This window comes from Onychostoma macrolepis, chromosome 02 (assembly GCF_012432095.1).
Source record: "Onychostoma macrolepis isolate SWU-2019 chromosome 02, ASM1243209v1, whole genome shotgun sequence".
NCBI lineage: Eukaryota > Metazoa > Chordata > Actinopteri > Cypriniformes > Cyprinidae > Onychostoma > Onychostoma macrolepis.
The window spans coordinates 26,702,042-26,729,348 of NC_081156.1; the positions used below are offsets into that span (position 1 = coordinate 26,702,042).

Sequence of the window (27,307 nt, forward strand, 5' to 3'; positions counted from 1 at the left end):
CACTTCAACCACCAGAGGTCGCTGTATACCTAAAAGCGCCAGCGGGTCAAATTTACCCATGCCATGACTACTGTTTTGATATGGCTAAAAACGTAGTATGTCACTGAATTATGCCACTGTCTTCACAATGTCTAGAGTCATAAAATTATTATTTTTAGTCATCAGCTATGTTTTTGTCCTGTTGTTTTAAAGGGTTAGTTCGCCCATTTAAGACATGAAGTTGTATGCAATCTTTACCAGCACTATAGTGCATACACACTGACCCACCCTTTAGTCACCTCCTGGTCAGAGTTCTGGCCGCTGGAAGTTTTTCAAGATAGTACTCCCAGTTAGTTTCCGGGGCCTCAAAACTGTGCGTTTTTACGTGAAAAAATTATTTGCGTTTCAAAGCTTGATTAATTTACATCACAAAAAACACGCCTGACAAAATTCATACCTCAGTTTTAATCGGCACTATTTTCTTTCCATTTCTATCAATCCGCGCTGCTTTCAACGTCAGTTTTGAGGCCCCGGAAACTAACCGGGAGTACTATCTTGAAAAACTTCCAGCGGCCAGAACTCTGACCAGGGAGGTGACTAAAGGGTGGGTCAGTGTGTATGCACTATAGTGCTGGTAAGGATTGCATACAACTTCATGTCTTAAATGGGCGAACTAACCCTTTAAGTTCACAGCTATTTTTAAGCAGGTTACACTAATCACTTTTCTTAATGATGAATATAAACCAGCCTGCAATGACAACGAGAATTACGAGGAAATAAATACATATTTGGGTGTTGTAATATTATAGCTAATAAAATGTTTCAAGATAACCCATGTTATTTAAATGACTAAAACACCCTAAATAGACTATTATAAGCAATACTAATTCACCACATTGCAAAGGATGTACAATGACAAATTCAAGTGCACAGTTTAACCTAATTAATTAATTTGTTTATATAATTTATCATTTGAATAAGAGAACAACACCAATAAACTTGGGGTAATCATAAAAAAAATTGTATTCATTACATCATAATTCAGATTTTTTTTTCAGGAATAAATAAGCAACACAGTAGCGAACCATAAACGATAAAAAATTGCAAACACAAATTAATATTTAATCCAAAGTTTGAACATTTATGAGTAGAGGAATAAACATCTAAAACATCTTCATTTGAACGTGATGACAGGAATTATGCGTAAATTTGTCCTGATGGCGCTTATAGGTATAAATGCCCCATTTTTGTTCTGGTTTTATCTAAACAATTTTTAACAATAAACAGGGATTGTAAATAACACAATTTTAGTAAAAGTCAATGACTGTAAGACTTGGATATTTTAATTGAAAATATATTATGTAGCCTATTTGAAAAACAGCCATGGGTAAAATTACCCCGTGGTGGTGTTAATATAATAATTTAATAATGTATTTTTTTTTTGTATAAAAAAAAAAACAAAAAAATATTAATAAATACATCTCTGATAATCCCAGGTTGCTATGGTCACGCTGGTTTGTTTACCCATTAATATCTCGTGGCCACGAGAAATTTAAACCAAAAAGACTCAAGCTTCATTTTATTTTTTAAACTTCCAGTGACAGTCATTTCTTAATTTATGCCAGAAGTTATGTAAATGAAAAACGAAGTCGAGATGGATATGAAGCTTGAGTCTTAGACCTTTTTAATGATGTATAGTTTGTGAAGTTAATTGCATTCTTTTACATTAAAACTAGCAGTAACTCTGAACTAATGTAAACAAAGAGCGCTGTGCACAGGTTAAGAGATTTTAAACAAGCACTATTAATGCACATTTAGTTAACCAGATGAAACAATACACATTTTAATGCTATAAAAGTGTGCACACATTGAGAGAAATAAACAGCAGATGTTCATATTAACAACTTCTTTAACTTGAGCAAACGCTGCTAATACACATATACATTTGTTAATAAAATGAAAACATGCATGTTTTAAAGCTAGTGAATAAAAGGAAACGATCCACCCGCATGCCTCTGCTCAATGACGGTGCCTGGATCAGCTGTGATCTGCGTCTCGGGCCGATGACGTCACTTCCAGGGAGGCATGCCCAGGCCTGTTGGACACGCCCCCGTCCCCTGACTCCACCCCCATGTCAAAACAGCGCCACAAAGTGAGACGCGCAGAAACGTGAAGCACAAAGGGAAAATAAAACACAAAATAAAAGCTGCATTGCAAATAAATTAGTAGATATGGACATGGAAAATATGTATTGCAAAATCATTGCTTTTGCTCTGTTTTATTTATCTATTTTGCAATTCTTTATTTTTATTTGCAAAACTTATTTTCTTTTTGCAATACTTCATTTTCTTTTGCAAAACTTTATTTTCTTTTGCATATATATGCGGCATTAAATTGACTCCATACGTCTACACTTTGTTGAACGTATTAAACAATGTATTAAGTGTATAGGAGAAAAAATTAACCTAAAATATCGATCTTATCAGGCTAGTAAAGATCCGATACCAATACCAACATTGGTATCGATACTATCGATATTAGGATCGATACGCCCACCCCTATTGGGAGGTTGTATCAAAGCATAGCTCAGTAGCTTAGTACATATAAGATACATAAATGTAGTTTAATTTGTCTGAGTACAAGGTTTTATTTTTTCAATTTGTTCAAAAACTCGGCAGAATTTATGTGACCGCTGCACATAAACTTTCATAACTGGTAAGTGTTTTTTCTTTTTAAATTGGCTATTCGTTGTGGGGGGAAAAAAAGATTTCGGGTTCGGGCTCTAAATTTAACTGTGCAGCTCGGGTCGGGTCAGACGATCTCGGGTACGGGCCGGGTTCGGGCTTCAGTTTAAAGCCCGTGCAGACCTCTAATCACGGCCCATAGAAACAGTGGATAATGAGGCATCTAGTTATATATATCTACGGAGCTTGCTAAATTTAAGCCGCGAAACCAGCTAACTAGCACATTATTGGTAAAGGCGATTTGCAAAGATTCATAAAAATCCTTATACTCACTTCTTCTGTAGATGAAGCTGGATCACGAATGATTCGGGTGAACATAGAAGCATTTATGTAATGTTAGATCGGGGATCGGCGCATTCACTTCAAAGTAACGTTAATCCTCTGCGTCTTCAGCGGCTCATATGTCAGGAGTAAATGACTACTGCTATATTCATTATTACATCCAACAACTAAACACTTCAATCACTTAATCCGAGAGATCTTGTCTTCCCCTGCACCGGAGTCGACACAATGGCAGACTGATGACAGCTCACTCAGGGCGGGTCTAAGGTAAGTAGGTCTTGTCAATCAACTATGGTGGGCGGGGCCTGTGCAGGACTACGTCATTCTGACAGGAACCTCAGAACAGCCTGATATGAGAAAGGGGATTTTAAAATAGGGATTTAAAAAAAAAGCACTTGGGTGGATTTTTATCATTATAGGATGGATGTGTACACACACTTCCAACACACATTTATGTTCAAACAACTTGTAAAGTGAATTTTGCATCCGATGACCCCTTTAATATAATCATACCCATTTAAAAATGTGGTGGAATTATACTAGAAATTTGGTTAAAAATATAATCTTAAAAAAAGTGTGAAATGCTTCAAGATCAATCCAACTTTAAAATCTGATTTAACGGACATTGTGTACTGTAATCTGGTCTGCAGAGACCACACAGCCTTGACTTGAATAATGTTTCAGTAGTTTCTTCCACGCTGTGCTGCAGTTCAGTACCTCCTGATTGCCTAAAGCACAGAATTAAATAAATATATTAATATCTTATAATAGTAAATTAGTAATGGTAGTAGCAAGGATTCTATAATTCTTTTCAATAAAACATTGCGATTTTAGGACATTGGTATATGTATTTTGTTAAGAATATATCATTTAAAATCATTCCCAGTTGAGTGTAATATAGGGATTACCCAGAATGCATAGCCCATTCTGTGCTCTTGTGATGCCCACATTTATCTGGTTTTCATCACCCACAAAACCAATGTGTTTGGAGAGCCATTCTCTTGAAGGATAAGGTTCAATCTCATTGCTGGGGCAGGAGCGAACCATCGACAGAATCACATAGCGCCACTCACTACCTGCAATTACATCATTATAACACTCCTCATCATCACATTTTTTATAATGCAGTTTTTTTTATAAAATTTTATATTAAAGCACAAACACAAGAGTCTTCAATAAAAAGTGTCACCTTGGCTCTTAGTAATGGTGGTGACTGTGATTCTCTCCGTCTGGGGGTCAGTGGACTTTCTCAATCTATCTCTGATCTGGGCCACCTGTGCATTGTATGGTGACAGAATGGCAATGTCCTCTTGCCTCACATGGCCCACTGATACCAACTGACCACAAATCTCAACCTGCATAAGAACACATTCAAACAAATCTGGTCATCTAACTGTATAATATATTAGTAAGGTGATATGTAAAACAAAAAGTGTCAAGTTTAGGTAAACTTTATTTTATGTGATAGTTACAAATAAATACTGTAGGGTTTGTGCAGAGTTTATTTTCCGATGTAAATGGGGTTTGTTTTTTGATAGTTTTCATATTTTTATCTTTCACTTACAGCTTTCTTAACCTCTGCAAAGTTGGCTTTCGAGTTCTCATTCCCTCGTGCAGTTGAAACAACCAAACTGATCTCGGCACCTCGTATGTCTCCAAACAGAATGTGTTTACTGTGTCTTGTTCTCTCAGTTTCAATGTGCAGCACACTGGTCCGTTCATCCACTTTAGTTTTCAGCCTACCCAGATAGTAAGCCTCTGATGGGAATCTGCAGATCTCTTCATGCTGAAGAAAGAATACCACATTAAAGGGTTACTCCACCCCAAAATGAAAATTTTTTCATTAATCACTTTACCCCCATGTCGTTCCAAACCCGTAAAACCTTCATTCATCTTCGGGAACACAATTTAAGATATTTTGGATGAAAACTTGTAACTTGACAGTCACTGTCAAGGCTTGTGACTGTCCCATTGACTGCCAAACAATTAACACTGTCAAGGCACAAAAAAGTATAAAAAACATCGTCAGAATAGTCCATCTGCCATCAGTGGTTCAACTGTAACATTATGAAGCTACGAGAATACTTTTTGTACGCAAAGAAAAAAAAAAGCTTCATAACGTTACAGTTGAACAACTGATGGCAGATGGACTATTCTGATGATGTTTTTTATAATTTTTTGAGCCTTGACAGTGTTAAAGTTTTTTCGGGGGTATTTTTGAGCACGAAAAATATTCTCGTAGCTTCATAACATTACGGTTGAACCACTGATGGCACTGACTTTTTTATACTTTTCTGTGCCTTCACAGTGTTAATTGTTTGGCAATCAATGGGACAGTCACAAGTATGGAAGCCCATTTCCACCACTGAATTAAACAAAAAACAAAAAAAAAGGTTATTGCGACTTTTTATCTCACAAATCTGTGAAAAAAGTCAGAATTGTAAACTAGCAATTGCGAGTTAAAAAAGTCAGAATTACGATTTATAAAGTCACAATTTCAAGATAAAAGCTCGCAATTCTCTGAATTTTTCTCAGAATTGTGAGATATAAATTCAAAATTGAGAGTTATAAAGTCAGAATTGTGTGATATAAACTCACAATTGCGAGTTATAAAGTCAGAATTGTGTGATATAAACTCGCAATTGCGAGTTAAAGTCCAATTTTGAGGAGGGGAAAAAGACTGATATGTGAGCTTATATCTCACAATTCTGACTTTATAACTCGCAATTTCGTGTCATAAAGTCAGAATTGTGTGATATAAACTCGCAATTCTGAGAAAAAAAGTCAGAATTACCTTTTTTATTTTTTATTCAGTGGCGGAAATGGGCTTCCATACACAAGTTTTCATCTAAAATATCTTAAATTGTGTTCCGAAGACAACGAAGCTTTTACGGGTTTTGAACGACATGGGGGTAAGCGATTAATGACCAAATTTTCATTTTGGGGTGGAATAACCCTTTAAATATGTGTATGTAAGCGTGAATGTGAAGCATATATGTGTTTGTCTTGTACCATTCTGTACTGGGTGTCAAGCAGCAGAGCTCTATCCATGTAACGTTCAAACAGAGAGTGTGTCATGCCCAGTCTCCGCGCATGCTCATTCTTCACGATCGGACGCAACTGCTTGTGATCCCCCAACAACACAACCTGCAAAACGAGTATATAAGATTGTGTGACAAGGAACTGAAAACTCTCACAGAAGGTTCTGAATGAATGTTTGGAAAAGTAAGGTGAGAGAAATGTATCAAGAAGCCGGTCCCTTATCAAGTTTGCTTATGCTAGTTGACCATTAGACGAAGTTTGAATTCATAGTTAAAAACGTGATAAATATAATATATTACTTTATTATATTATATTATAGTACATTATATATTATATTTAAAATTGACTAAAATACTGTACTCCATCATCTACTGTATTCTCTACTTTTTGTTGCATTTAAATTTATTTTGTTTTTAAAATACTTTTCTTTTTTTATTATAATCAAGCATAGTGCTGTGAAAAATGTGATGTTGAAAATTCATTTGTTTACTCTGCTTCTAAGTTTCTGCTGTATTGTTTTCAAAGTTGAGCTGGTCAAGAGTTCTTTGTGTCCAGCACCTTCCTGTGAATTCTTTGTTTAGTGTGCTATAAAGGGTGCGTCTTAAGATTAGTGTTCTTCCAAATCTAGGTTTCTGTGCTTTAATAACTTGGGCTATGCAAGCTGTTGTTTTTCGAAAGTCTAGGTCATGTGGTTTGCAGAATGTTTTTGCTTAGCATTTATAGGCTACAATTTACGTCCAGTCTGTATAGTTTATATACACTGAACAAAATTATAAATGCAACACTTTTGTTTTTGCCCCCATTTCTCATGAGTTGAACTGAAAGATCTAAGACTTTTTCTATGTACACAAAAGGCCTATTTCTCTCAAATATTGTTCACAAATCTGTCTAAATCTGTGTTAGTGAGCACTTCTCCTTTGCCGAGATACTCCATCCACCTCACAGGTGTGGCATATCAAGATGCTGATTAGACAGCATGATTATTGCACAGGTGTGCCTTAGGCTGGCCACAATAAAAGGCCACTCTAAAATGTGCAGTTTTACTGTATTTTGGGGGGGTCCAAAAACCAGTCAGTATCTGGTGTGACCACCATTTGCCTCAGGCAGTGCAACACATCTCCTTCGCATAGAGTTGATCAGGTTGTTGATTGTGACGTGTGGAATGTTGGTCCACTCTTCTTGTGGAATGCTGGAACACGCTGTCGTATACGCCGATCCAGAGCATCCCAAACATGCTCAATGGGTGACATGTCCGGTGAGTATGCTGGCCATGCAAGAACTGGGATGTTTTCAGCTTCCAGGAATTGTGTACAGATCCTTGCAACATGGGGCCGTGCATTATCATGCTGCAACATGAGGTTATGGTCATGGATGAATGGCACAACAATGGGCCTCAGGATCTTGTCACAGTATCTCTGTGCATTCAAAATGCCATCAATAAAATGCACCTGTGTTCGTTGTCCATAACAACTTTTGTGTACATAGAAAAAGTCTTAGATCTTTGAGTTCAGCTCATGGAAAATGGGGGCAAAAACAAAAGTGTTGCCTTTATCATTTTGTTCAGTGTAGTTTTTGACGGACTTGTTTGCTCTGGATAGGTCAAGAATCAGTCTGACCTTCTCAGGTTTAAAGCTGACCAATGGGACAATCGTCTGGGGTTCTGTTGCCATGGCACACTCATCAATGAGGATCTGTCGTGCACTGAGTGTCTTGGTGAGGTTTGGGGAGGCAGCGGCCGTGCAAGTGCATAGAATAATATCATGACTTTCCAGTTCATACAAACGTGCAGTATTTAGCAGCTTCTTATATCTGGGGATACACACAATTAAGCGTCATGCAGACATGCATTTACATGTAATCATGCACAAGTAGACATTCTGTTAGATGTGGAGATGTGCTTTAGTCGGGTACAGAGAATGATGATGGAAATTAAGCTAAAAGTTTTTATAGTTGTATTTGAATTTCTAAATAAGAGAAGAAGCATTAATAAAACAGAGACTTCTACTTACTCTTCTACATCTGCATCTGTCAGTGAATGGGGGTTACGAGTAATTCTATCATCGAAGCCAGTTATTGCTTGAGAATGAGGGTTGTGACTCATTCGAATTCTGTGATGAAGTGTTATGTCCCTAGACAAAAGAATGTGAAAATTGAGTATGGTTTAGCACATTTTCATGCACGCTGATACCGTGATTTCTATAGAAAGAGATTTGCAATAAAAATCCGGCTAGTGAGAGTTTGTTCTTTTGATAAGGGCATGTCAACATAACTCTTTCATTATAAAGGGAGAAAAGGAAAGGACAGGACATGACGTGTGACCAAGTATGGTGACCCATTCTCGGAATTTAACCCATCCAAGTGTGCACACACAGCAGTGAGTAGCGAACAAACACACACACACAGTGAATGGGCAGCCATTTATGCTGCCATGCCCAGGGAGCAGTTGGGAGGTCTCACCTCAGTCGTGGCATTGGGGGTGGAGAGAGTGCTGGACATTCACTCCCCCCACCTACAATCCCTGCCAGACCTGAGACTCGAACCCACGACCTTTGGGTTATAAGTCCGACTCTCGTATCCATTAGGCCATGACTGATATTGACAGTACAATATCAAATGTGATGTTAGGTGATCACAAAATGGCAATTTTTGGGTTTATTGGTAGTACCTGAGCTCCGGTTTAGACCGCTCTTGCCGCAGTGATTTGTGTGATAACTGAAGGTTGCTGCCGGGGTATGGATACTCCTGCATTTCCATCTGTCTGCTGTACACACGTAATTGCTTCAGCTTACATCCAAACTTGAGCAGGTATTCTGTACACACAACACAAGCACATAAATTCAGAAATTTCTTCTTTACGCAAATTCTAGTTCTCAAAAAGATGCTTACTGTACCTGCAACTACATCCACAGACTTGTTTGAGGGTCCACAGTAAAGAATAACCTCTCTCTTCTCTTTGTCTTTCAGCTCCTTCAGCTTCCAAGGATTCTTCGAGTTCAGCTGTGAGAACCAGTACACTATGTACGCTCCTACAACTGTCTTTCCTGTTCCTATAAAGGATAAACAAAAGGCTTTTTTCAGTCCCATTAAGAAGATTTAGGATTTATCCCTGTGACTATGTGTCCATAAACTGTCTGTGATCTGTAAGATTAAACTAAAAAACTGTATGCTCAGAATGTGTAACCTGGAGGCCCTTGAATGACGGTGAATTTGCTGTTCAGAGCTTGTTCCAAAGCTTTAAACTGGCTTTCATTCAGTCGAGGCAGACCTGCTGGTGGTTCCTCTCTCATGAGCAAATATAGGTATACAGCTTGTTCAGAGCCTGTGGATTGATAGAACCAAAAGTGCCTTTAAAACCAAAGGACTAAAGTGTATGGAATTAAATTCCAGTGTAAATGTAGTTTTAAGCTCACATTGTGGTTCGTAATTAAAAAAAAATAAAATAAACATTTTAAAAAATTAGATACGCTAATAATAAGACACCAACATCCTGTCTAAGTATATTATTAATAAATAAACAGAAGCATACTATAAAAATATAAAATTGAACTGTTTCCTATGAAGTCGAAATGAGGATGAATATGCAGTACTTGCAAAAAAGAAAGTACTTGCAAGAGAAAGTTGTAATTAAGAACAGCCTCATTCACTGAGCATGTATACACATAAAATCTACATTGAAACATTTACACAAACATTCATGATTCAACCAAAAACTTCTGTATAAAATGTATTGACAATATACAAAAATTTTACAGTAGTAACAACTGAAGCTACACACAAAATATATGTACAGTTAATGAGATGTCTGTAATCTGTGTCTGTATCATAGGTGTTTTATGTGTTGGAACTGGTTTTGAAGATAGCACACATGGCATTGCTTAAGGATCTTGCTGTTCATGCTCTCAGTTCATGCTTGCACATCTTTAGATATCGCCATGTTTGCTGAGAGTTAAAGAATGTAAAGAAAAGGTTGTGCAACTGTATGCATCACCATTTTGACTGCATAGTTTCTCAGAACCACACTTTGTATTTAAAAAACTTTTCTCTCACTCATCATATGGCATATTATCAATTTAATGCATACTTTCTTTCAGAATCCGGTGTCTTAGTGCAATGTTCTTAACGAGTTCATTAGCTGCTGGTAAATTATTCACTGCACTTTCCTTCCGTCTGGATGAATCAAGCAGAAAAAATTAGACATCAATGCAACTGGTTGTCATAACATTGTATCTCAGTGTTGAACAAAATATATTTATGAATTGATACATGAATATACAAAAATGTAATAATGAGATTTGGTGTAATGCAGTATCTTGTAATGTTAAGGGTTTAGCTGTAGTGCATTGAAGACTTGTAGGCCCGGTTTCACAAACAGGGTTTAGCTCAAACCAGGACTAGGCCTTAGTTAAATTAAAGATATTTAAGCAGCTTTTACAAAAATGCCTCAGAAGAAAACATTACAGGTGTGCATCTTGACACAGAACAATGACACTGACATATTTTAAGACATGTCAGAGAAAGATATTTTCAGTTGAGACAGCTCAAACATGCATTTTAGTCTGGGACTAGATTAAGCCTTGTCTGTGAAACCGGGGGATAATGTGGTTGTGGTGTAATGCATCTGTTGTTTGTCACATGCTTACATGTCTGGAATGAGTTTAGGGATCACCTCCACTGTGAATGTGTCATTCCTCTTGAATTTTGGAATTTTCATGGATGCATATTTTATGCTAAAGTGAATAATTTTTGACTTATTCACACTATTATCTGGAGAATCCAAACATTGGGTTGTCAAACCATGGGCCACCCAAGTAAAGTATTCTGGATCCAGCTTTGACTGATCTGCAAGGTTCTGTTTCGGAACTCTCTTTCGGATACAGATCAAACACTTGGACAGGTCAAATTCAATTGCCCATTTCTTGACATATTCCACAGGCAAAGAGAAAGTTCCAGAGAGTCTGGAATCATCAAAGGATAGCATCCAAGTAATGAGCATATTCTCTATGACAACACAGTCGCTATCATCTACAGCAGTAGCAGCAGATTCCATTTCACAGAGAGGCTTCCATATCTGCACATATTCCTCTACATCCTTATAGTAACCTTTGGATGGGCGGTTTGCAAGTTTGGAAAAGCACTTAATAGGATTGTCAGTGTGTTCCATACAAATCTCAAAGTTTGAACTCGCACTGAATAACTGTACAGTTGGCGCCCAATAGCCCCTGTCCCTTTCTGAGGTCAGCTGGACCTGCACAGTGTCTCCGGCCTTCAAATGAAGTGTGAAGTCAGTGTAATGATCCTCTTCAGACATAAAAGTGTGATCAGGATCCAATCGAGATATATCATGCACTTCATTGGTCTCACTGTGATCTCTCACATCTGTTGCTAATACAAGGGATTTTGCCTCTTCCCACTGTTCGTCTTGTACTGCCTCAACAATGGCGTGCCAAGTGCTTAGCTGTATCCCTGAACAGGACCTCAAGTTCTGCAGTGGTGTCTGGGTCGTGCTCAGTGAGTATATCCGTTTTTTCCAAGTCAGTGTCACCTGTTTTTTTTTATTGTCAAATATTGGTTGATCCTCAAGCTGTAATTTTCTGTACTTAACAGGAAGCCTGTCTGGGAAAGTCCCTTTGTCAAACGGAAATGATAATTGGAAATTTTCGCTGTCAGGTCGAACAACGGTGATGAAAGCCACTTTGCATGTGCTCTGTTTTTGTAGATTGACTGCAAGATGAAGTGACTCTGCTTTGCTTTCATACTCTTGTGCCCTCATTTCACCTCTTTTACACTTGTCACATAAGAGATCAATGTCTGTCTGAGAGTACTCAACAGGACGTTCACAGAGAACTGAATGCATGAGCCTCTGAAGAACCACATCTATGTACCGGCGAATGGGGGAGGATGCATATGTATATGAATCCAGATGTAATGAATAGTGCCCAAGTAAAGCATCTTTGCAGGAGCGAGAACGAATGACGAAAGCTTTATTGATAGTGGCATTTAACTGAACAGTCGCTGGAACTAAATGTGGATGAATGTCATCTGTAGAAATCAGATCAGCCATTCTGTAAAATTCAGATGCCAAAGCTGCTGATTTTATCTTTTGCCACACAGATGTCAGAATGATGAAACTGCCATAGTTCTGCCAAGGATATGAATCCAGACGTTCCTCCAATGCATGGAGGGTGCCAAGCTCCTCATTGTCTCTCTTCAGTCTCCTCACCAAATCAGGTGAAGCTGTCACTGGACAGCTAAATGTATTTGGAAATGGGGTTTCTTGATCAATCAGCTGATCACAAGCTCTTTTAAACATCAGCTTCAGCTCCTCCATCATTAAACTGCACTTGCTGTCTTCAGATGAACTGAGATCAGCAGGACTGGAACTGTCCACATGTCCAGAGAGACTCTTTTTCTTGTGATCAAGTGCAAAATGATAAGCCACAAGGATGCAAGCTTTTAGAGAATCAGCCTTCATCTCATTTTCACCTGGCTGGTTGATGATGCTGTCAGTTTCACTGTAGGACAATGCCCTACTTGACCTTATGCGGGAAAGTACCAACTTTTGCTCCACTAGTTTGCCTTTTGTCTTTTCCACCTTCAGAATTAAAGAGATTGCACGACGATTTTTGCCTGGCGTTAAACTCCACACGTCTGATTGTGCACCCAAGTTCTGAATATTGTCTCCAGACACACACCTAAAAAAATCTGCTTTATGAACTCCAATTTCAAAATGATATTCAGAGTGACTGACAGAGATGGCATCTCGTAGGTGGCTAGAGTTAGAATCAGGGTTGGGATTATTGTTAGGGGGAACATCTCTACACCCTGGAGAATACACAGTGAAGGTGATTCTGTTATTCAGGTCCACTCGATTTCTGTCAATATGAAATGTCAGGTGTGAGGATAAAGGAATGATTTCCATATGTTGATTACTGATCATCTCTAATTGATCTGCCATAGGAGGAGCCTGACACCTCAGAGGAGTGCAGAATGTAGTGTCTGTGTGTTCTGTCAGAAATTTTGACACTTCATGGTTAAACATTATGTTTAACTCTTCAACCATTAAATTTGCTTCTCTCTCCCCTGGTTTCCGGTGTTTATCAGGTTGGGCATAGTTCCAGTCTTCTTTAAGTCGTGCTTTGCGTTGGCTTCTGGCAAAACGGTAAGCCACCCCGACACAGTCCTCCAAATTATCAAATCTTAGCTTACCGTCACACTCACTTATTATATTCTCAGCCTCCTTGTATGTCAGCTTCTTTTTAGATTTGATCATAGAGAGGTCAAAGGTTCTTTTTGTGATAATGCCTGATTGCTTTTCCACTTTGACAATTAATGAAATGGCTTTACGATCTTCACCTGGGAGAAGACTGCAAAAGGTGGTGGCAAGATGTTTTGGGAACATGAATGTAGGTTCTTTTCCAGGATCATAAAAAGTTGCTCCCATCTCTTTTGCAAAGCTATCAAGGGAACTGTCCTTAGACACGAAACTAGCCACATCTGCAACATGAACCCCTATTTCATAACAGCTTCCCAGATCGTTAACACTAATGGCATCATCTAAGTCTCTAGCTGTGGGTGGATCAACAGTGAAGGTTTGTAAACCTCTAAAATCTCTTCTTTTCTTGTCATCAGTTCCATCAGTTTTCATCTCTTGAAATGCATCCTCTTGCATCAGAGGAGGAGAAATTAGTTTGAACTCTGATTTTAAAATCTCAAGTCCTTCCTCTAAAGATGTCCCAATCTGTCGAATATCTGTAACTCTGCCTAGTGGAAAGGAACAGTGTTCTTTCCAGCCCAAAATCTGAACAACAAAAACATAGTTTGGTTTTGTTTGTTCATCAAGAGGAAAACGTCTTGTTACAGTCCAGTTGCCATTGGCATACTTCCATACTGGAATAAAATTGCGAGCTTCTTTCCTAACCAAGACACATATTTTGGTGGTGTTGTGGTTTAGAGGTATCATCAGTTTTGGCAACAAGTTTTTGTCAGTGTTCTGCATTCGTTTGTGGTAATTTTCATTCTCTAAAGAACACACAAATTCAGAGGATGTTGGTTGTCTGTTTGTGAAACCTAAAACACTCCCTGTAAGACAGCCTTCATCATCTCGTCCAGTCTCAACCACAACTTCATCCCCAGGGAAAGACATGCCGATGTTTTTCTTCCCTTTAATATTAATGTGTTCAGATGGATTGTCATAGGGTACTACATAACCTGACTGAGGTCCCTTCATCACCAATTCTCCATGCTTGTAGATAGCAGGTTGTTTCCTGACCAGCTCCAAGAGGTTTTCTTTTTCAGAAGAAGAGAATAAAGGCCACTTTTGTTCATTCGATTCATCTGAGTCCTGTACATCAGAATCAGAATCATAGTCATCCATCTCTTTCAATATAGCATCAGTTTCAACCTGGAGAGGTACATCACTCTCAGACATTTCTATCTTTTCTGTCCTCTGAAATTTCAAAATTTCCAATACTTCCTGTTGTAAGACATCTCTGGTCAGATTATCTGGTTTAACGCTGCCCTTGCTGATGCAATGTTCTATGTAGGACCTCCAGGTTTTTGAGCACTTTCCAAAACAACAAAGAGCACCAGCATCTCCAACTACAATCACCAGTGATTGGGCTCTGGTCAAGGCAGTGTTCAATGCACGAATGTCATCAAAAAACTCTGGGCAGCTTGACTCTGATTGAAGAAGTCTGTCTCTTGTCTGAACTGTTGTTATGATGATGACCCTGAACTGTTTCCCTAAGGACACAGAATTTTATAGGTAGGTTGTATTTTAAAAATAACAATAATAAATTATTTAAAATCAAATGAACAGGCACAATTTGTGACTGAAATAAAATGAAAAACTGAGATTATTATTTTTCTTTTCTTTTTCTAGAATCTAGATAAATCAGATTCAAATTCTAGATGAAACTCCAGCAGACAGTAATGTGCTAACCCCCCCCCCCAAAGTACCTTGAATGTTTGCTAAATTTTGAACAGACACTCCATGAACTCCTTTCTGGCGGAGATGATTTTTGATGACATCAAGCTGAAGAATTGAAAGAGAAAGGATGTATTAATGATGTATCAGCACTGGGATTGTAATAGAATTCAAGTCTTTAAGCAGATTTGTAAAATTACTTGCATTTCTCATGCCTGCTTGATTAATATTAACAGTTGACATTTAATTATTGTTAACAGAACATGTCACCATGCAGCACGTATACAGTATGCTATTAATAAGTTTTAATCATAACTCATATGTCAGAGTGATAAATGCTTTGAATTGTACCTGTTGGCCTTCACTAAGAACACAGATTTGCTTTGACTCTTTATGACCCCATTCCATTGGCCAGTCAGTCAGAAGTTCTCTCACAATGTTGACCACACTGTTGACCTCAGCAAGATTGAACCAGGACATGGAGGTGGAATTCAGACGGCATTCTCCTCTGACATGCTGAAAGACCAGGGGGTGTAGCCTTGGGTGGGGAGGGATCTCTCCTTTGGCCTTGATCCCATCACTCACATAGAAGTAAGTGGATACAAAGTCCACTATTTCTGCAGTGGAGCGGTAGTTCTCATTAAAGATGACTCTGCTTTTCTTGGCAATGTTGCTGCTCTCATCCTGATAGTAGCGAAAGAGACGATACAGCAGTGTGTGTTCTGATCGTTTGTCATCGGTTACAGAGAAAAGTTTTGGAGCCATCTGCATGTGGTCTCCTGCTAAAACCACTCGAGTGAGTTTGCCTGCTAAGCCCAGAGCCATGAGTGCTTCACCCTCCAGCATCTGAGATGCCTCATCAATCAGGATATGACTGAAGAAACCTTCAGGAAGCTTCAGGTCACGGAAATGCCGTGCCATCGATGTGGTGGTTATAATGATATGGTGTGACTCTAGATCAGACCGTGCTGGGCGAACGAAGGACTGTCTATCTGGAGAGCAAAGACAGTATTTCTGAGTGATGTCATCAGTTGCCTTAATGGAAGCCCCACCTTTGTTTGCCTTTATTCTGAGTATTTTGAGGTTTGGGTGTCCATTTGTAATGTATGGATGGAAGTGCTCTCTGACATACAAGTCTGCAGAACTATAGGGAGCAAAACTCAAAATTAGATTTCTTAAACATACATTTTAATAGACAGACGCTTTTATATTCACATGGGAATATACAGTGTGGCAAATAATTATTTGATCCCCTGCTGATTTTGTAAGTATGCCCACTTTAAAAAAAGAGAAGGGTTTATCATTTTTATGGTAGGTTTATTTTAACTGATAGAGACAGAATATCAAACAAAATATCCAGAAAAAATCAGCATACAAATGTTAAAAAAAGATTTACATTTTAGTAAGTCAAATAAGTATTTGATCCCCAACCAAAACATGACTTAGTACTTGGTGCAGAAACCCTTGTTGGCAATCACAGAGGCAAGACGTTTCTTGTAGTTGGTCACCAGGTTTGCACACATCTCAGGAGGGATTTTGGTTTTGATCCTCTCTAAATCAGTAAGGTTTCTTGGCTATCTCTTGGAAATTTGAAGTTTCAGCTCCCTCCACAGATTTTCTATGGGATTAAGGTCTGGAGACTGGCTAGGCCACTCCATGACCTTAATGTGCTTCTTCTTGAGCCACTCCTTTGTTGCCTTGGCGGTATGTTTTGGGTCACTGTCATGCTGGAAGACCCATCCACGACCCATATTCAGTGTTCTGGCTGAGGGAAGAAGGTTCTCATCTAATATTTTACGGTACATGGCCCTGTCCATTGGCCCCTCAATGTGGTGAAGTCGTCCTGTACCCTTAGCAGAGAAACAGCCCCAAAGCATGATGTTTCCGCCTCCGTGCTTGACTGTAGGGATGGTGTTCTTGGGGTGATAGTCAGCATTTCTCTTCCTCCAAACAGTCGAGTTGATGCCAAAGAGCTCAATTTTGGTCTCATCTGACCACAGCACATTCTCCCAAACCTTCTCTGAATCATTTAGATGTTCATTAGCAAACTTCAGACGGGCCTGTACATTGCCTTCTTGAGCAGGGGGACCTTGATTTCAGTCCATTGCAGCATAGTGTGTTACCAATCGTTTTCTTGGTGACTGTGGTCCCAACTGCCTTGAGATCATTAACAAGCTCCTTCCGTGTAGTTCTGGGCTGATCCATCACCTTCCTCATGATCATCCTTATTCCATGAGGTGAGATCTTGCATGGAGCTCCAAACCGAGGGCAATTGATGGTTATTTTGTATTTCTTCCATTTCCGAATAATTGCACCAACAGTTGTCTCCTTCTCACCAAGCTTCTTGCTGATGGTCTTGTAGCCCATTCCAGCCTTGTGCAGGTCTACAATCTTGTCCCTGATGTCCATTGATAGCTCTCTGGTCTTGCCCATGGTAGTGGAGAGGTTGGAATGGAAGATACAGATTCTATGGACAGGTGACTTTTATACACACGAGCTGAAATTAGGAGTATCTTCTTAAAGTGACAGGACTAATCTGTGTTCCACATGTGCACATAACCAATCTGTGGGAGCCAAAATTCCTGCTGGTTGGTAGGGGATCAAATACTTATTTGACTTACTAAAATTTAAATCTTTTTTTAACATTTGTATGCTGCTTTTTTCTGGATTTTTTGTTTGATATTCTGTCTCTATCAATTAAAATAAACCTACCATAAAAATGATTACAAAATCAGCAAGGGATCAAATCATTATTTTCCCCACTGTATCTATACAGATTAACTGTTGCTATCTCTTTATTCAAATAAAAAAACTGATAATATTGCATTTTATGGACACATAAGTAACTCTTTTATGTCATTCTTCTGATTTGGTCAGTTCTTTGGTCAAATACTTTTGTATAATTACCACTAAACTATAATTGTTGTATAATGTCTGATATCATTTTTCAGTTTCTTTCTTCTCACATATTTATGTAAAATGAATATAACTTACCTGTTAGTATATGTACAGATGAGCACTTTGTTTTGAGAACGAAGGGCCAGCTGTTTGGCTGTTGAGGCGAGACAAAGCGTCTTTCCGGTGCCAAATGGCCCGTATATAAGCAAGGGAGGAGCCACTTTGTTGACCTCACACTTGCCAAGGATGAAGTTCAGGGCGATTTGTTGCTTATCGTTCAATTCAGACTGTTTGGTTATGTTCACAGGGACACAACACTTACTGAAGTCAGGCAGAACATTGTGCAAGTCTGGTAGATGATCAACAGCCTGGTGTATCTGACAGAATGACAGTCTATCCAACTGAAACTGAACTTCCATTTTACACCTGGTTTCTTTCCTCAGCTGTAGCTCAGACACACACTGTGCAGACAGATGAAGACCGATGTGACCCTCGCCAGCAGCCTGTTTGAGCACCAATGCCTCATACACATGGTTTCTATGATCTACTGACGTACTGGCCTTTGCTGGTATGCAATTCACCAAAGCCATTTGCACCCCTCGCTTAAGCATCAGCCCTTCAGGAGAGTCTGTTGTGAGCGAACAGGACACCTTCAGAGTGGCAAAAAGCTTCCCTGCAGCAGCGGAAAACTGTGATATGCCATCACTCAACTGGTTAGAGAGAGACACGCTCCCACAAACATTTAATCTACAAGTGTGGAAAAAGAAGAAAACAGGATGAACCATTAATATATTACATATGTAATTTAAATATTAAAAAAGAGGAAATGAGCATGCACCATTAAAATATGTCAAGAGTTCAAAAGAGTGGCAATAGTGTTGCTATACTGAGACAAATCAAAGTGATGGGAGTATTCGATGTGAACATTAACGCCAACCCATTCATCCGCCTCTTCATTCAGCAATCTATTTATCTTTTTATACTTCACCGCCTTGGCTATACATAACAACAGCAACAGATTTTTCAAGCAGCCCTGCCCATTTTCATGGAAACAGCAATTAACTTGTTAGAAAAGAATGCCTTTAATCTTTGCTTTTCCTTTCAGTTACTTTCACATCCAGTTTAGTGATTATACCTGCCTAGCATTATTGAACTCAGAGGTCATTACATGATGTGATATCATGGAATGCCTCTGGTCCCTGAATAAGTTCAAATTCCAGCGTTAGAGGCATGTGATGAGGAAAAAGTAACATTACAATACACTATTTTAGATGTAGACATTCTATTAAAGAAGTAGAATTTGTTTAGGTAGTAGGACAATATTGCCATGATGTTACCCACACTAAGTAGTCTGTGACTCATCGGTATGCAGATGATTTAAAACCCCAGGAACATACAGGAACTTATCTGCTAGGGAAAATATGTCTGTGGGTGTGGCTGACAATGTGACACAAGCAGAGGTGTAAAGTACTTGAGTAAATGTAACTAATTACTGTACTTAGTATCTTTTCAGGTACTTTGTAGTTGTACTGAGTATCAAATATATTAGCAACTTTTACTCTCTACTTCACTACATTTTTGAATGAGTATCTGTACTCTTTACTCCACTACATTTGAAATGAGTGTTGCAGTTACACATTACATTTTGCATGGCACCTAGCTTTTCTGCAGCAGTTTATTTATGCTACAAAAGATGTGATATTGCCAACTACAGGGCACTGAAAGTACTATATCTTGTGCATTTTGCCCTTACTCACCCAAACTTGTCAACAAGCCTACTTTACGTGAATGTGAGTTTCTTAGCCAGCAGTTGTGAATCATAGGTGTTTTATAAATGAGATAAGGACATGACTGCAGCTGCCAATGAGGCCGAAACCAGCACATCCAGTGCAAGAAGACTTTGACTTTTTAACTTTACTTAACATCATTTTATTTATCCATTACACTGAAGAGACCTTTTTGAAGGATATTGTTTTTAGTTTTTGCAATTTTGAGTTTTATTTTGGTTTCAGAAAATAAGCATGATTGCTCTCCTCACAAATCAGCTCTTTCTTGTTTTTGTTGAGTTTTCTGTGCCTTGTCTTGGACTTTTATGTCACTTCCTGTCTCCCGTGGTGCTTGTAGTCAGTTTGCATCTTATCTTGTTCAGCTTGTTAGCCTCCTGTATACTGTGTATACAGCCCTAGTGTTTCTTTAGTTCTTTGTGAGTTGTTGAATGTAATGGTTGTCTGTTTGCCCGTCATTTTGTTCTTTGTTCCCTTTGGTTTTTGGCTTATTGTTTGTTCTAGCTTTTCCATTAAATATCTGCACACAGATCCTTGCCTCTGCCTGTTTTCCCGAGCTTCTCCACAACGTTACAGTTTTTGACTGGCATGTCTCTTTGACTAGTGCATCTTTGAGCCTATATTTAGTATAAGTAAAATACTTAAGCACTGTTAAAATCAGATACTCTAATACTTTTACTCAAGTTGTTTTGGAATTGGTGACTTGTAACTTGTAGTGGAGTAATTGTGGAACTACCCACTTTTTGGGGTGTTCGCACTGCGGGAACTAGGAACTGTTTTAGTTCCCGGAACTCTGTTTGGAGGAACTATTTAGCTCCTACTTCAGAGTAGGGTCTAAAACAGTTCCATAGGAACTATCGTGACGTAAGTGTACGCCGATTGGCTAAACGCGTACAAAAACGCCTTCACCCGCCATGATTTAAAACACTGTGTAAACACATACTGTGTAAACATCACATCAACTTATATTTCGCAAGAATGGAGAACAGCGATAGATGGATGGACGCTGAAGTGCAGGCACTTTTGAACATTTTGAACTCCTTTCCGATCTTTCAATCGCTTGACGTATAAGTTACGTCGACATTCCATGTCCGTTATTGTGAACCCCGCAAGACACAACAACAACACAGCTCCGATCACAGCATCCTCCATCCTCCATCCTCCTTCTTTGTTTTCGTTGTTGAACGCCGCGCACAAATGACGTCGCTGTCGACCGGCTTACGTCACTTCTTAGTACCCACTGTCGGTGCGAATGCAACCCTTTAAATGGTACTGGGAAATAGTTCGCGCAAAATCGTTCCAGTAATTTAGTACTGTACTTTTAGTTCTGGAACTAAAGCGGTGCGAAAGGGGCTAATGTTACCATAAAGATATAACCTCTCTTGGCACTAAAGAACCAATCATTATAATAGAATCCACCTGCAAACCCCAACTCGAACCTGTTTATCCACCTCTCCATTCGTCTTATCTATACATTACATCAATGTGAACTTTGCCCACATTTTAAAGTATCATTAGAACAGGATTAAGTTTGCACTTAAAAAGATTAAAATACTGGTAAACATAATGTGTTCTTGGTCTATACTTATAAAAGATGCACCTTATTTTTAACTGGCACAGCCAAAACAGCTGTGCGAAAAAGCTATGCTGCTTGATATTACAAACTGGTATGTTGTTATATTATTTTAACTGCTTTATTGCAATCTTAAACACACTAGTTTGTTGCATAAATAGTGGCCCTCAAGGAATGGAGTTTGACACCTGTGGCCTTAACCAACAGATACAACTCTGTTGCCAGTTAAGATTTACAGTTGCAAACTGTACTGTTTTACAGTAAATTACTGTAAAAATAATCCAATTCATCAGTATACTACTGTAATTCATTCATTTTAATATAGATTTCATTAGATTTTATCATATATATATGGAATTCACTTTATTTTTACTCTACATAGGTACCACTGGCTTTCAGTTAAAACAGACAGACAGAATAATTACAAAATATCAAATTCTTTATTTAAAACGTATGTATAACACTTAAAAATACAGTCTTCCGATGCTGGAACAGTGCATCTTCACCATTTTTCCTGTCTTACGACGTTTTGCAGTGCATTATGTTGTATGTTCTGGATTTATCCTCACAAAAATACATAGCCATCTGCAAAACCCAGGTGCTGCTCCAAAACGTGGCCACCACCTTTGCTCACCATCCACTTTGTTAGTGACAGAAAGTCTTCTCTGAAAAATAAAAAAGTAGAAATGACACACTATTAAAAGGCAAACCCCATATAAAATACACAAACCTCCCAAACCATTGCATGCTCATGTCTTTCTTGATGCTTCATTGCAGTTGCTTTTAATACACAAATACAAAAAAAATGCAGTAAATCTTAAATTCTATTAAAAACTATAACAAACTAATTCTAAAACTAGAAAGGCAGCTAGCCATAAAACTTGTTTAACCTAGCTAACATACGATTTTATTTTCTCAATAGGCTACTGGCCAACATTAACTACTAACACCTGAAAAAAATGTCACATTAGTTAACTTCATATTAATATAAGATAAGCGTTGCTCGTTAAAAATCATTTTAATTCGGTAACTTAATTCAATAAGCTGACAAAAGTCGTTTGTAACGACAGCGCAGTTTACCATGCCATGTTGATGGGTAAATGTTACTAGGTTAAACTGGTGTGCAAAAATATGACACAAACACACAGACAAACGTACATATATTTTTTACCTTGCTTGCTGGTCTTATTCTCTTGTAAGGTGCATCGACACACAGCGTAGATGTTCTCCGGAATTCTCCCACTCTCGCGGGTTCAGCGCGAAAAGACAATATAGAACCTATTATACTATCTACAGTGGATGCGGACAGTAAAGTGATGCCCCGTTATATTTCTAACATACAGATGTACTCCAAACACTCGCGCTGTTTCTGACATGAAAGACAAACGGATTTTCCAATCATTACAAGCGATGTATCACGTCCAGTGTAGTCAGGCCAAGCTGTTGCGGCGTTGTAGACACGGTGTAGGGCAAATCGTGTCAATCCAAATGTAAGAAATGAGGAAAATAAAACAACCTCAATAGAATGGCGCCAAAGAGACCGTTAAGGCAAATACAGTAGTATACAGCAATTTAAAAAAAATACAGTAAGTCTCTGTATGTGGGGTTTGACGTCACAGAAAATGCAAAGGGTATAACAGTTATTTACTGTAAAGGGAATTTGCAGTATTATACTGGGTGATATACAGTAAATAACTGTAGAAATTACAGAAATGTCTAACAGTGAAGGACACCCAGTCCTGTTCCTGGAGATCTACCTGCAGACTTCAGTTCTAACCCTGCCCCAACATAACTGTTTGTAATTATCAAGTGCTCCTGAACATCTTAATTACCTGGTTCAGGTGTGTTTGATCAGGGTTGGAGCTAAACTTTGCAAGAAAGTACATCTCCAGGAAAAGGATTGGACACCCCAATCCAAATACTAACCCATAACCCATGTGTGTTTTAAGTGATGTGCTATTTGTACAAGCTATTTGTACCTGCTAATGAGCAATTCCTCTGCGATTTCCTCTCTGAACAGGAAGTGGTGAGCTCTCTCTCTGTAGTTGGCCCAATGGAGTGGGGAACTGTGATCTGCATGGGGATTGAACTGTAGGTTAATCTGGGGTGGTTTGTATTTACTAAGTAACTGCTCGTCCCCCTCTCTTCTGGCAAAGAAGGGCACGATAGCCCTGTTTCCTCTGTTCCAGCGCTCATCCGAAAAAATCTCAGCACATTCGCTCTCTTCTGCCTCATCTGGCTGGACATGGAACTGCTGACCGACTCTCACTTTCAGTTTCCTGAGCAGAACTGGACGTATGTCGAAATCGAATACCAACCATTGCTCGTACACACCAGGGCGGAATGACAGGAACGACACACTCAGCTGGTAGGTGGAGTGAGAGGAGCGAAGGTAGTGGCCTGCAATGTATGAGATTGGGGGGAAGGTGTTCTTTAAACTGTCACTCAAAGAGAAAACGGCGCCATTTTCTTCTTTCAGTAGAGCCACATGAGCCAAGGACCTCTACACAAACACACAAGACAAACAAGGAGATAATTAGTAACTAGTGTGCAATACGGCTGAGTGTGGGATGATGCTGGTTAGTGCAGTTTAGTATTTCTGACCTCCGTGGTGATTGTGAATTTCCATCTGATTTCACTGTCTTCTCGTAAACAGTCCAAACTGAGATTCTCATCATGTGTAACACACACATCGTCCACCTGCTCGGAGATCTGCAAAATACACATACATGCATCTAGGATATTAAACATTCTGTTGTCGAATTTATGTTAATTGTTAAATTAGCATAAGTAAAATAATTCAAGGGATAGTTCACCCAAAAATGAAAAATCAGTCATCACTTGCCCTCAAATTGTTCCAAACCTGTATGAATTTCTTTCAGCTGTTGAACACATAAGAAGCTCTTGTGTTTCATGAGGCAAAAAAAAAGTGATTTGGGTGAACTATCCCTTAAATTTGCATGGTTTCAAATTCTTAAGGTAACAGGTTTTTAAAACATCAAAGTTCTGTGGTTGTGCACTGTTGCACTGTGCATTTTTGTGTGCATTATACTTACAATAAGAATCTCATTGCAGCTGCGTCTGTACTCTTCCAGGAGTTTCTCCTTGTATGACAAAGGCTCATGAGCTCTCGACTGACCATCTTCTTGTCTGCTCTGTTTGTCCAGTCTCTGAGTTATCAGATGAATTAATCTTTCGTGATCAAGGTTTGTGTGTTTTTGTAAGTTCCACACCGCAGCTTCTTCTGGGCTACTGGCAAAAGTGCAACGGTCATGATGCACATAGCACCCGACATCCTCCTCAAAGTACCAACACACTTCATATCGATTAGGGCGTGGGTAAGAGGGCCGCATAGACACAGGGCTCCATTTGTAACCTCTGACCTTTGCTCTGACTAGCAAAAGATTGTGAGAGCAACGGTGAGGTGTTGTAATGATAGAGTAAGAAATGCGTGACTGTTTATGAGTACAGGCGTTACAAGCAGCTCTCAGCTCATACATCTGCATGAACGCCTGCAGCTGAGCATCTCTAGACTGTACTGTAGACATTTCTAGAGATTCAAGCCATAACACACATACAGTCTTTAGCTGGCACTCTCAGCTGCTGTAGAATCAACCTAATGTGAGGAAAGAAAAGAACACAACTCATCAGATGACCCCTTTATTTCTCACATTAGAGAGAGAGTATGCAAATATAATTCAAATTTATAACAGAGCATAAAAACCCCAATGAAAAACTGCTGCTATATTGCTGTATTTAGACCTTTGAACAGCTATAGGGAAGTATAAAGGACAAATTATGTTTCATAATAGGTAGAGATACTTCATTTCCGATTTTGTTTCTTATGCTGGTAATTGTCAACAGGTTTTTGAACCCCTATTAGTCTGTCATTTTATGGGTAATTATTATAATTCTTTTAAAGAGCGTAATATTTTGCTAAATAACTCTTTGATAAAAGGGATTAGAATTAATAAAACATTTCAAATAATTTGCCTGTCGTACTTCTCTTTAATTCTAAGTAGTTCATTGGTAATAAATAAGCAAAGATGTTAAGCTGTAGAAAGACAAGCGTTCTGTAATTTTCGGCCAGATTTGTTATGGTTATGTGAGAAAGAAAAGCTGGGGCTGTACAATACAAGGTCGAGATTATCAGGCACAGAAGACAAAACAAAAGACTTATTTTCTCGTTTGACAAGCAGTCAAAACACCTATAGCAACCAGATTTAAAAGGCATGTAAAACCATGAAAACAACGGAATTTAACTCCAGAACAGGTTTTGGGTCAAGTAGCATTCAGACAGATATTACTGTAGTTAACCACAAACCTGAAACCTGTGAATGACAGTGTGCAGTATATATTTGCCAGGGTGGATAAATAGAGTTGTAAGTCATGTTAGGATTATTTTATGTCAATATGCCTGATTAAAAATGGCTTCAGATCATGTAAGGATTATTTTAGATCAGTATGTAATGAAAACTATGTAAAGTGCCTTTGTAAATATTGAACAAATGCATTACACAAAACCTGCATATAAGGATTTATTTCATTGCATATTTGTCTTCTGGTACACAGACAGGGGTTAGATATCAAAGCACACATGTTGTTGCTGAGCAGCCCTGCCTAATTAAGAGGTGATTGCCTCAGCCTAGAGTAAATACTGCTTTTTAACAGTGCCCACCATCATATATCCTCATGTCACAAGTATGCAGAAGTTTTTGTGCAGGCACCAGGAAATTCTACCAGTTTGACTACTCTTGAGCAGTCAGGTGCCATTTAAACGAAGTTTATCACTTCAGATACTAAAAACAGATTCACATCTTTCCGCACATCACATTCACCTTTGAGAGATATGATATGTTTATAGGTGAACAGTCATTCATTATTTCCTGAGTGTGTTCACCAAGGAAAGGAAAAGTTTACAAAGTAATTTGCATTGAAAATTTGAATTTCAACCCTGCACTTTATAGCACCTTTTTGCACGACTTTTATGTAGCCTCCATAATAACCGAACAGTTGGAGAGCCTTCCTGCTCGTTGTGGGTCCTTTTTTTAGTTTGTGACTTTCGGTTGGATTTACACATCTCTCAAGTTTGGGACGTTTTTACGCTACACGGTTTCCTTAATCATTGTTAAATTTCGAACTGAATTGTTAAGTCTTAATGAACATGTTTATTTTATGTTTATCTTAACGCTCGTAATGTCTGTACGACCGTTACGACAAAACAGCAATCTAATTTCTTATTATTTTCAATATTGTGAATGACCCTGTTGTAGACTACACTTCCTGTTAAAGCGTCGCACCCAGTGGCTGATTCAAAGAAACGACAATATTGCATTCATAATGAAAATGCACTTTATTATAAACCAAGGTAAATGGGAAATAAGAACAGCGCGTGCTGTGTAATTAGACGCCTGACAAGCGGCACGCCTAAAACGGAACAATCCTTTCCACACAAATAAAACTGCTTAATTCATTTTTAACCTACCTTTACATTTTTGAGTAGAGAAACGTGAGCTCACCTGCACTCGAAAACATCTCCATCAAGTGCACACAACGCAAAACCAACTTCATCTACCTGTAGGCTATTAGTATTACCGTCGCCGCTTACTTGAGTTTCGTTTTCCTGGGATTGGTCATGTTTGCCCTTCCCTTTTTCTGTTTGTACACGACAGCGCGCGTGTAAAAAGATATGTGTCCATGCATCAACATGTCTGTCTGTGTCTCATTCACTTATTGTGAATATCCCCTTAGTTAGGATCAATGTGGATTAGGCTAGTTTTAAATTTAGATGTGCACGTCGATAATGCATCAGCCATTGTGTTATTAATAGGAAATAAATAGAAACATCTGCTAATTTAGTTATAGCACGAAAATGAAAATATTGAAAGAGAGGCAAGTTGACCCCTACTGGGTTAACTCGCCCCCAACCGGTGTTGGGGAGTAAAGTTACATGTAGGCTAATGGAATTAGGAAGGCTAATTTAATTATACATGTAACTGTAATCAGTCATCTGTATCCTACTTACAAAAAAAAAATAATAATAATAAATGTGCAATTAAATTACAGTTACTTATGAAAA

At 38.6% G+C, this 27,307-nt stretch overlaps 1 protein-coding gene across 3 annotated transcripts; it reads right to left on the reverse strand.

Annotated features, from left to right (window-relative positions):
• Positions 1–1,806: 1,806 nt before the first annotated feature.
• Positions 1,807–26,871, reverse strand: helz2b (helicase with zinc finger 2b). Of its 3 annotated transcripts, none has more exons than XM_058756637.1 (20): positions 26,748–26,871; positions 24,285–24,844; positions 23,833–23,940; positions 23,208–23,731; positions 17,968–18,618; positions 15,325–16,117; positions 15,006–15,081; positions 10,688–14,789; positions 10,129–10,214; positions 9,229–9,366; positions 8,939–9,094; positions 8,713–8,857; positions 8,057–8,176; positions 7,664–7,856; positions 6,018–6,152; positions 4,570–4,791; positions 4,195–4,360; positions 3,914–4,081; positions 3,630–3,733; positions 1,807–3,352 (listed from the first exon to the last, which is right to left on the reverse strand). In XM_058756637.1, exons 2-20 carry the CDS (start codon positions 24,774–24,776, stop codon positions 3,326–3,328), a joined length of 8,406 nt encoding a protein of 2,801 aa, XP_058612620.1. In that variant the 5' UTR covers positions 24,777–24,844; positions 26,748–26,871; the 3' UTR covers positions 1,807–3,325. The 3 variants fall into 3 exon arrangements, 2 of the variants coding, with proteins under 2 accessions (XP_058612620.1, XP_058612627.1); XM_058756644.1 differs by having other exon boundaries at positions 26,714–26,866; XR_009267664.1 differs by lacking the exons at positions 1,807–3,352; positions 3,630–3,733; positions 3,914–4,081; positions 4,195–4,360; positions 7,664–7,856 and having other exon boundaries at positions 4,652–4,791.
• Between the last annotated feature and the right edge of the window lie 436 nt (positions 26,872–27,307).